This window comes from Acartia tonsa, chromosome 8, assembly GCF_053477335.1.
Source record: "Acartia tonsa isolate MP-2025a chromosome 8, ASM5347733v1, whole genome shotgun sequence".
Taxonomy (NCBI): Eukaryota; Metazoa; Arthropoda; class Copepoda; order Calanoida; family Acartiidae; genus Acartia; species Acartia tonsa.
The window spans coordinates 24,456,923-24,468,527 of record NC_137267.1 but is presented as its reverse complement, the minus strand read 5'-3'; the positions used below and the strand labels follow the sequence as shown (position 1 = coordinate 24,468,527).

Sequence of the window (11,605 nt, the reverse complement as noted above, 5' to 3'; positions counted from 1 at the left end):
AAACGCGTAAAATAGGTCTTTTTCGCGCATTTCTCTGCACTGCGAGATAATTATGCATTATTGATTTATGGCTATTCCAGATTATTTGTAGGCCTTCTCATGCCGCTTAAAACAGTGTGCGGGCATGATCTGTACGTTCAGCCGTTTGGCAGCTAGCAGCTTTTAAAATTTATTTTGGAAATATTGCTGGTAAGCAGTAGATCCCAGTAATGAATCCAACACATGGAAAATTGAATTATGAACTACGATACATTATCTCATTCGGTGTTTTCTTTTGACGGATCAAGTTAATTGTAGAAAATGTTCTTATTAATAGATAAGAGTAAAACACTAGAGGGAGAAAGGATTAAATAACTCTCCCCATTACAACCACCTTGTGCAATGCAACCTTTCTCATGAGTCATTGAAAATCTACCAATGGTATCGCTAATATTAACACAACCAAGTAGTAGAACATGATTTGGAAGATTTATGTAACCGTCAGGAATTCATTCGGATAATCCAATTCGGTTGGAAAATTTTATAAGTTACCTATATTGCGTGTTAATATTAATAAGAATCAATGAATATCTCATTTGAAATTATTTGGGGGTTCTAAATAGAACCCTTGGGATAATCCCGTCCGTTGTCCAGTTGGCTTAACCTCCGAATCCGTAGAGGGTACGTCCTTGTCTCTTGAGGGCGTACACAACATCCATAGCAGTGACAGTCTTCCTCTTGGCGTGTTCTGTGTAGGTGACAGCATCTCTGATAACATTCTCAAGGAAGACCTTCAAAACACCACGGGTCTCCTCGTAGATCAGACCAGAGATACGCTTAACTCCACCACGACGAGCTAAACGCCTGATAGCGGGCTTAGTGATACCCTGGATGTTATCACGCAACACTTTGCGATGACGCTTGGCACCTCCCTTGCCGAGTCCCTTTCCTCCTTTGCCGCGTCCAGTCATGATGAAAATTCAGTGATGAATGAGTGAATATTGTTATTCCTCTAATATTTATACTATTTATGATTAACTAGTATTGGAGGATTTTCTTATCGCTCCCTTTGCTCCTATTGGTGCACAATTTAATTGCTTTGTTCTGATTGGTCAGAAATGAAGTGACGCTCCCCCTGATTGGCCCTCTTCTCTGATTGGATGTTGAGGCAGGTGAAAGCTCTGAGTCATTCACCTTTCTCTTTGTTGTTGTTGTATTTTGTCGGTAAAAATCAATACATTTTCCTCTCAAGCTTTTTTATCCTTTATATTTCCAATTTTACCGTATCATAAACTAAAAGAAAAATAACGACAAAAATAAAGCTCACTTGATAAAAAATGTTTTAATCACAATTAAAAGACATTTATGGCTAATGTAATACACACAAAATAAATTCTTTAAAATTAAACATTATTTCTTAAAGAAATACAACATCTAGCATTAACTTATTATAATTTATATCATATTTTATCCTTATAATAAAGTAACAGGATGTTTGTGTGTTTGTATGTTTGTACCGAAGGATCTCGCTAACCGCTGAACCGATCGGGTTCTCCTTAACAGGGTAGCTTCTTATAGGTCCCGGAAAGGTTTATAACTATTTTCTTGGGGGGAGGGCACCCCCCCCCCAAATTTTTTTTTACTTTTTCTTTTAAAATCTAAAATAAGAAATTGAATTATTAAATTCGGCTCTCTCCTCCTCAAGTGCCCCTAGAGGCCTCTAGGGGGCGTAGCTAGTATAAAACAAAGTACTAAGGATTTTTCTGAAGCTATCTATAATACAAAGTAGAACGATGTCTGTCCGTCTGTCTGTCCGTCTGTCCGTCTGAAGCTTAAGATCTCGGTAACCACTGAACCGATTGGATTCTACTCTTCAGGGTATATACCTATTGGTCCTGTGGTGGTTTTAAGCTATTTTCTTGGGGGGTGGGACACCCCCAACCCCCCCAAAAATGAAAATTTACCCCCCCCAAAAAAATACTCCAGGTGCTGCTGGTGCAGCTGGTGCTGCTGGTGCAGCTGGTGCAGCTGGTGCTGCTGGTGCTGCTGGTGCTGGTGCAGAAAATTATTTTTTTTCTTGGGGCAATGCCCCTAGAGGCTAGGGGCGAAGCCGCTAGTAGCTTTATAAAGATCTCTTAAATTACTATTATTTGTGTAGATTTTATAGATAGAAACTTTAGTTATTACTTGGGAAAGTTTGAAGTTATTTCCTAACCTTCCCTAGAGGCTAGTGGCGAAGTAATCAGTATAATATTTCGAATAAATGTATATCCTAATATATAAAGTAGTAAGCAATTTTTGTCTGTAGCGAAAGATCTCGCTAACTGCTGAACCGATATGGTCCTCCTTTACTGTGAAGCTACTTATAGGTCTCAGGATGGTTTTAGGCTATTTTTCTGCCCTTCGATATTCCTTCGTATATAGAGCCCCAAGATGCTAGGGGCGCAGCCGCTAGTATTAGAAAAAACATCTAACACTCTAAAAAGTATCAGATTTTGCTTACATAATATTAAATTCAGCCTTTATTAATCCACACTTTAATTTTAGTTTGTAAAAACAGAAATTTATTTTTCCAGTACGGTTTGATTATAGTGATTAATAGCCGCTGGATTAGAACCGGTTCTCAACCATAGTTTTAAGTCCTATTTAGAATAGTATTACAGACAATCTTCAGAAATATCAAAATGAAATTCATAAGATATAAGGGGGGGGGGGGGGTTTTAATGCAACCATCTCGTAATCAGTGATTAAATGGCACTTAGAATTCGAATTTCGATCAGAAATTTTGCATGAATAATCCTTGCTAGGTCTATTTTCCCTAAATCGAACAAAAAGTTGGAAAAGTAACGGCTAACGGCTGGCGGCTCAGCTGTTTTGCCATTTTATTACTATCTTAAGAGCAAAAAAGTCACGAAACCTATCTTCACATAATACTTTTTCTCACTCAAAAACCTTATCAAACGGATCTAGCCGGTAGCTGTTGGTACTAGAAATTTAAAAATTGGTTATTGCTATCATTTAACATGAATTAAATCAAAAATATGTTTTAAAAAGTTGATTCCTACGTAATTAATGATAAATATTCCCTGAAAATAGGCAAAAAGCGGCTAAACAGCTTAGCCGCCAGCCGTTACTTTTCCAACTTTTTGTTCGATTTAGGGAAAATAGACCTACCAAGGATTACTCATGAAGAATTTTAGATAGAAATTCGAATTCTAAGTACCATTTAATCACTGATTACGAGATGGTTGCATTAAAAAACCCCCCCTTAATACCAGTTTTTATCTTAAAATTTATTATTTTGTTAGCCGCGGAAAACTGTCTATAATACAATGTGATAAGTAACCATTCTTGGGCCATATATTTATTATGTGGGGCGATAGAATAGTAAGCCAAAAATCTGCAAACCACCGATAAGAGAGCCGTTTGAGAGATCTTAACTGACATTCATTCAACTTGATGGTGTAATTAGTTAAAATATATGAAGTAGCTTTATTGCGACCCCAAAACAAAAAAAAATGTAAATATATTTGAACATTTATTAAGACCGCAACTTTACATACCTAACAATGTATGCCAAAATAACAAATAGCAATCTTAATGCAAGGATATAAAACTCACGCCATTACGTAGTGTGTCTCATACTTACAACTTGTGTATTGAAATATTTTGTTTGATAAAGCTACAACCCAACAACTATACTTATTCAATTTGGTATTTTCAGCCAATTATTTCGTAATTTTAGGGGGCACCGATTGGTAGTACAACCCCTCTCCCCCAGATTATTTAATATTTGTTTTGCCTTTTTGCTCTTCCAATACTGCTTTAGCTATTAATTTAAAAACAGTTCATTCGGTTAGTAACTAAGCATTGCATTGGAAATAAATATAAGACACAATCTATTGTTTGCGATTACATTTATGGAATGCTCACGCCATAACAACTATTTCAAATAAAACATTTGTTAATATAAAATAATTATCTAGTATATTTAGAATGAGATCTCATGTGAAATATTTGTTTGGCCCTGTAAAAGGGCCTAGAATTCAAGATATCATGAATCCTATTAATTTACTTGGAGCTGGTGTACTTGGTCACGGCCTTGGTTCCCTCAGAGACGGCGTGCTTGGCCAACTCTCCGGGAAGGAGAAGCCTGACAGCAGTCTGGATCTCCCTGGAGGTGATGGTGGACCTCTTGTTGTAGTGAGCCAGACGGGAAGCTTCAGCAGCAATACGCTCGAAGATGTCGTTGACAAATGAGTTCATGATGCTCATGGCCTTGCTGGAGACACCAGTGTCGGGGTGAACTTGCTTCAACACCTTGTAGATGTAGATAGCGTAGGACTCCTTCCTTCTCAACTTCTTTTTCTTCTTGTCTCCCTTGGCGATGGCTTTCTGGGCCTTGCCAGACTTCTTAGCAGCTTTGCCGGAAACTTTGGGAGGCATGATGCGAAATATGCAGCGGGTAGTATTACACAATTCTACTGTGCACAGTTTCAATATTTCCCTTTATTTATATACTAAATTGAGTTCAAACACAAGAGAAAGTGTGTTATCCGTGACGGGTCATAATTAGCAGAGTTCAGAAGAAAAATCTTATTTTTCTTTTCGTTAAAATTTTTTTCTTTCAAAACTTAAAATCAAATATATTATATAATTTTAAAAATAAGAAATTTTTTATTTTATATTGTTTCAAGGTTTTAATATTTTTCTAAACTCTGCAAAATGTACACAAATTTTGGGTCTCTGAATCCATTTGTCGGCACTCCACAAGGTATAAGTATAGTAATCGCACAGAAATTATGTCTAGTTTCAACGAGTAACTCTACACGTAATAACCATACATCATGTCCGGAAGAGGCAAAGGAGGAAAAGTGAAGGGAAAGGCAAAGTCTAGATCAAGCAGAGCTGGACTCCAGTTCCCTGTTGGTCGTATCCACCGTCTTCTGCGCAAGGGCAATTATGCCGAGCGTGTCGGCGCTGGAGCCCCAGTCTACATGGCCGCCGTTATGGAATACTTGGCTGCTGAGGTCCTCGAGTTGGCTGGTAACGCCGCTAGAGACAACAAGAAGACCAGGATTATCCCCAGACATCTTCAGCTGGCCATCAGAAACGACGAGGAGTTGAACAAGTTGTTGAGCGGTGTGACCATTGCTCAGGGAGGTGTCCTCCCCAACATCCAGGCTGTTCTCCTACCCAAAAAGTCTGAGAAGAGCGCCAAGGCTTAAATTACAATCATGTGGAGTTCTACCACTTCACGGCCCTTTATAGGGCCAACCAATAATTTCAAATGAGACTTCATGATTGTTTTCAATAATGGAAGGATTTTGTAACTGAATCATAACGCATCATTTAAATGGTTAGTTTCCTAAAATGTAGAATATTAGGACACGTTAAAACTGCTGTAAGTTGGGATTATATACCGGTAGATCCCTAGGTTGAATACTTATTTCTTCTTTTCTGGTAAGTTCATCATTTATCTTGAGTCATATGAGGCTATATATTTTAATTCGATATCCTACCCCATGGTTAAAAATTGATAATTAATTGAATAAAACTTTAAAGAAAAAAATTCGGGTCGGTCTTGAATTGTTCGTTAGAACGTCGTTTGTATTAACCAATAAGATTCTTGCATTTGTTTATTTTCTTACTTCCTATTGGTCGATTTATGTCATAACATATATTCGAGGGATTGCGGAATTCCATTGACAAAGAATTTGTATAGATTATTACGATGCGGGTTGTTTACCAATCTATAATACTAAGTAGAAGCTTAAGATCTCGGTAACCGCTGAACCAATTCACTGTGGGCTAGAATTGAATCAAGACAAAAGTAAGTGCCGAGCCCTGGGACCTATGTATGGTGAAATTAGACATTAAACCATAATGATTCCAGGTAAATACAAAATATTTTAGCGGGGGCTTTTTGAGAAAATTAGATTTGAAAATTTTAAGTTCAATTTTCACCCCCTAGGAGTTGCCGCATAATCATGACAAGAAAAGCAACTATTATTTATTTTAAATTTTAAACAACTTTGCTTTTATAAAGTTCTTCATAAAACCACTCCTGAAGGGAGTTAATAAATGGCCATTTTTATCACTTGCTTTGCAAAGGTCACAAAAATTCAGCCTAAAATAAATCATATATAGAGAGGTTTTAAGAAGGACTTCATAGAAGCAAAGTTGTTCAAAATTTAAAATAAATAATATTTGCTTTTCTTGTCATGGTTATGCGGCAACTCCTAGGGGGTGAAAATTGAACTTGAAATTTTCAAATCTAATTTTCTCAAAAAGCCCCCGCTGAAATATTTTGGTTTTACCTGGAATCATCATGGTTTTATGTCTATTTTCACCATATATAGGTCCCAGGGCTCGGCACTTACTTTTGTCTTGGGTTCTACTCTCCAGGAAATATACCTACTAGTCCTATGGATGTTACAGAATATTCTTGGCATAGTTGCCAGATATTTATTAGATCAAAGTGTACAAAAAATATGTAAATTGGGCCTGTGATGTGTACATTTGCGGGGGAGGGGAATGGGGAAAGAGAAAAGGGGAGAGGGGTGAAGGGGGCGTACATTACTTATAAAAGTCCATTTTCCTAAAGTTAAAAATGCGTACATTACGCACAAAATGCGTACATCTGGCACCGCTGATTCTTGGGGATGATTTCCCACTCCCCCCCTCTAATTTTTTATCACAATTTGTAGCAAGTTTTTTGTCTGTAGTGAAGGAAATAGCTAACCGCTGAACTGATATGGTTCTCCTTTACAGAGAAGCTTCTTATAAGTTTAGGGAAGGTATCTTCACCCACTCAACCAAGATATAATTCTTTATCTAAAAGCGGAAATACAATTTAAGTTAATTAATTTTGACATCTGTGATTGGTGGATTGAAAACTATCTGCACTCTGATTGGAGAAGCTTAAGTGTCGTACATTATTCAACCAATTAGAGTGCATGTAGTTTCTAATCAACCTATCCTATTGGTCAAAATTAATTAACTTAAATTGTATTTCTGCTTTTAGATAAAGAATTATACAAAAAACGAATTTTATAAAAAAAAATCCTTAAAATTTGATGCAGATTTCAAATCTCCCCCTAACATTAAAATTCCTTCCAACTTATATATCCTAATGATTACTCTCCTTAGATCTATAAGTGTATTGGTATTTTAATTTACCATACTTTTTTAATGTGCAAAAACTCAGCCTGGAGATCAGGATTTATCCTGATATAAAAAATTTGCTTCACATAGTTCCAAAATGGCAAGCTTGGCCTTATGTCTGCCTTACAGCCAATTTTTATGTGTTTTAAATAAGTGATAGAAAACAAACATGATAATGTTAATTCATTGAAATATTGTAAAGAATTAACTTTTTAATGAATTAATTAGATGAAATCTAAAGGCCTAATTTTACTTTATACCAGAATACAATATTTATGAAGCAAAACACTCTAAAAGCTACGAATTTTACCCAAATAAAAGAAGACCTTTTGCTCTGATCAAAAAGGACCATAGCAACAGTAAAAATTAATTTTTAAATCCCCCCAAAAAAGTTTATTGGGCACTTAATTCAAATTTAGGCTCTGCAGTTTGATTCTACTGGTGTCATAGTATATTTTTGATATATGTTTTAAAAATAGGTTAAAAACAGTTTAAATATTTATAGTATTAATATCATTTATGGTTTAAGTAACTTTGGGTACTTTTATGAATCTTGATTGTTTAAAAGAAAAGAATCTTTGGGTACTTTGTATTAAAAGAAAATAATTTGGATTAATAAATCATGTCAAAGTGTATCAATATAAGCATATAAAAAAAAAATTTCTGGAACCATAATTAAGTCCTTTGTTTAGCTGGCTACAAAGAAGATAAAGTATAGAATAGAATCCAGGTAGAAGATTCTGCCTGGCTAGTCTGAAATAAAATTGGAACTTTTGAAAGCCCTAAATGGCTACAAGGTTTGTAGTAAAATCACATGATTTAAGATATTATCGAGAAATGATATGAAAAATAAATGCCTTTTTTAATAGTATACTAAAAGCCATACAGCCAATCGTCCAGCCATATCTGTCCTATTCACAATGGATTAAAACCTTATAGTATGAGCAAAACTTTAAACAAAAATTCATTTCAACATGAATTTAGTAAAAAAATGACTTTAAAAATATTTGGTTAAGAAATAATGATCACGGCATTTGTATTAGGGTTGCGCATGAATTTGTTTACAAAAAATCCTTAGCAGCTGATTTTTAATTCTTTCAAGGTCTGAGAGTAAAAGATGTTTACATCCAATTATATATTTTAAAGTATTTTAATTTCAATTATTATCATAATTTATTTTATTAATTGTTGAGTTATACGCAAGTTACGTTTACATTTCGTAATCTAGTGATTATGCAAGTTGCATCATAAAGTACATTGACAGTGGTGAAATGTAAACAATATTAGATAAACATAAATTTAATTTCTATATGCAGTAGAGACATAAAGTTAGAGGAAAAATCTAATACTTTTCGATATATTTTCATTAAAAAGATATTATTTCAGTTTTGTCCCAACTTGATATGTGTACCATTCAAGTTTCATATTATGTTTTTATTGCGCAAGCGCAACTTTTCTTCAATATTCCCTAAAATATTTGAGGTTTTCATTTCTATTCCTCCTTATTCTATGGCTGGCTAAATGCCTAAAAGAAACCTACTTAATTTCTTATATACCACACAATTTCATACAAAAGGAACCCATATCTACCTGATGTGTTTATTGCAAAGAAGTTAAAGTACAGAATAGAATCCAGGTAGAAGATTCTGCCTTGCTAGCCTGAAATAAAATTGGAACTTTTGAAAGCCCTAAATGGCTACAAGGCTTGTAGTAAAATCACATGATTTCAGATATTATCAAGAAATGATATGAAAAATAAATGCCTTTTTTAATAGTATACTAAAAGCCATACAGCCAATCGTCCAGCCATATTTGTCCTATTTACAATGGATTAAAACCTTATAGTATGAGCAAAACTTTAAACAAAAATTCATTTCAACATAAATTTAGTAAAAAAATGACTTTAAGAATATTTGGTTAAGAAATAATGATCACGGCATTTGTATTAGGGTTGCGCATGAATTTGTTTACAAAAAATCCTTAGCAGCTGATTTTTAATTCTTTCAAGGTCTGAGTATAAGATGTTTATATCCAATTATATATTTTTAAGTATTTTAATTTCAATTGTTATCATAAATTAATTTATTAATTGTTGAGTTATACGAAGGTTACGTTTACATTTCGTAATCGAGTGATTATGCAAGTTGCATCATAAAGTACATTGACAGTGGTGAAATGTAAACAATATTAGATAAACATAAATTTAATTTCTATGCAGTGAGACATAAAGTTAGAAGAAAAATCTAATACTTTTCGATATATTTTCATTAAAAAGATATTATTTCAGTTTTGTCCCAACTTGACATGTGTACCATTCAAGTTTCATATTATGTTTTTATTGCGCAAGCGGAACTTTTCTTCAATATTCCCTAAAATATTTGAGGTTTTCATTTCTATTCCTCCTTATTCTATGGTTTATTGGTAAAGCCCCCAATTCCCTAGTGGCATCAATCTGCGCTTTATGACCAATATTAGGCCCTACTTTTGTCTCTGCATATCTTCATTCACTCAATATATAAACAGAAGTAAGCATCATAACAAACCACACCAAACCTTCTCCAACGAGGCTCCCAAGTGTACACTCATCAAAGACGACATTCTTTGGACTGGAATAAGGAATGGTATACGAAACTAATTTGCGCTTGATAAACACAAAGCTTTCTCGAAAAGAGGTTAAGATACCTGGTTTCTGCTTCTGATCTACTATGTGACCATATGTCTTCAAATTTCATTAAATTTCCTTTAGGTTTGAACTATATTTTGGCTGAGAAATTAGTTTTAAAAAATTTGTGCTTCCTTCCTCCTCTCCTGGGATATGAACTAAAATGGCAAAGAAAATAAGCAAAAACTTGACACTCTGGACATTTTTTAAGATCTGCATTTATGATAGGGCGTTACATAATTTCAGAATATTTCTGAATGTACAAAAATGGCAGCAACTTTTCTTAGGCAAAGAGTTTTCTTGAATAACATTTTTCTTTTCTGTAAGCCTAAGGTTTTCTTTTAAAAAGCCCGTTTTTTTTGACAAACTTTCTTCACGTGGGAAGAAGATCAAGTTTTCAGTAGTTTTTAATAGGGGTCTTATAGCATGGCTGTGGGGTGACATTACCTAAAGAGTTTTGTGCATTAAAAAAAAATATTTTTTTCTAAATCAATATGGGTGTACTTTCTATTTCCGATCTGTAGTTTTTCTTATCTATGGCGTAGTGTTTACACTAGCGCCTTGTGTACACTCTACGGGTACTTGTCATTTTTACAACTGACAAAATATTTTTTCATGTTTATTGTCAAAATTGTTGTCTTGGCAGTTATTTTAGAATTTTTTTGTTATTCTGTAAATTTTCATATTTCATTAGCAGTTTTAAATCTAATTATTTTATTTTAAAGACAAAAATAATCGAATACTACCAAATTTTACATTTTTACAGTATAAAAACAGATTATCATTTTTACGGTTGTGATACTAGCAGAGTCGCGTACACCTTGCAGTGGTTCCTTAGCCCAAAATTTAAAAGAAATCACAATTCAATCCTCTTTCTGAGGCCCGTTATTACATTGTTATAGTATTAATATAATTTTCTTTAGAAATATATAAATTAATGCAAAATTTCTATCAGAAAATTTTACCACGACGCAAATTTATGTATTTTGTGACTTTTAAACATTTTTCATGTATTAAATCCTTATTTAAACATATTTTCGTATCAATTTATATTCGTTTCTGTAGACAAATTGGTGTTTTAACCTTTTAAATTCTTATTTTATGTCATAATTGGAAAAAGACGCCGCAAATTTTATCTACCTGGGTCTGATTTCACATTTGTAATTGTAAAGGCCTATAATTTCCCCTAAACTAAAAAAATAATAAAATTTAGAACAATTGTCTACAAGTATTTCTGATTTTGGGGGGAAGGTGCAAAGTTATTAACCCCAAAACATTTCAAATTAAATAATAATTTTCTTACCGTATATTGGCTTCTTAACCGATTAATATCCGGTGGATTAGATCGAACTGCATGCTGGTTCTCATTCATACGAAAAAATTATATCTAGCATCGTATCATATCCAGTTTTCTACGAATATAAGAATATATGTACAATCATAAGATTAAAACCAGTTTTTTTTATAATACAATGTCGTGAAATAACTAGTCTTTCTTCTAATTAATTGACTTGTTGAATTGTCCAACCAATATTTTTAATCTTTTTAGCTTTTCAAATTGGCAATCATTTTTTCTTTTCATTCTGTATTTAATTATAGTTATATGAAAATTTTTAAAAAAAGTTTTAACATTATTCCTTAAGTTGTAAAGTGATAAGTTTAAGATTATGTTAGAACTTAAGATGTTACTAATTAAGTTTTTTTTATTTTGCAGCTAAAATTGTTAGAAGTTAAGCCTCTAGAGACCTTAAGCTCTTAAGTGACAAGCTAAGCTAGTTGTTATTCAGGTATAGAAAT

General features: G+C 33.6%; 4 protein-coding genes across 4 annotated transcripts in view; 2 read left to right on the top strand and 2 right to left on the bottom strand.

Annotated features, from left to right (window-relative positions):
* The window catches only part of LOC145326334 (uncharacterized), a 44,032-nt gene that overhangs the window by 30,152 nt on the left and 2,275 nt on the right, over window positions 1-11,605 (top strand). The window contains exon 2 of the mRNA XM_080169640.1: window positions 11,523-11,595. The gene's annotated coding sequence lies outside the window, so the exon portion shown is untranslated. The remainder of the gene's footprint in view (window positions 1-11,522; window positions 11,596-11,605) is intronic.
* On the bottom strand, window positions 593-977 carry LOC145325463 (histone H4). The gene has a single exon (XM_080168448.1). It carries the CDS (start codon window positions 948-950, stop codon window positions 639-641), a length of 312 nt encoding a protein of 103 aa, XP_080024574.1. The 5' UTR covers window positions 951-977; the 3' UTR covers window positions 593-638.
* Window positions 3,880-4,628, bottom strand: LOC145326332 (histone H2B-like). The gene has a single exon (XM_080169638.1). It carries the CDS (start codon window positions 4,423-4,425, stop codon window positions 4,051-4,053), a length of 375 nt encoding a protein of 124 aa, XP_080025764.1. The 5' UTR covers window positions 4,426-4,628; the 3' UTR covers window positions 3,880-4,050.
* Window positions 4,790-5,545, top strand: LOC145326331 (histone H2A-like). Its single transcript, XM_080169637.1, has one exon. It carries the CDS (start codon window positions 4,827-4,829, stop codon window positions 5,205-5,207), a length of 381 nt encoding a protein of 126 aa, XP_080025763.1. The 5' UTR covers window positions 4,790-4,826; the 3' UTR covers window positions 5,208-5,545.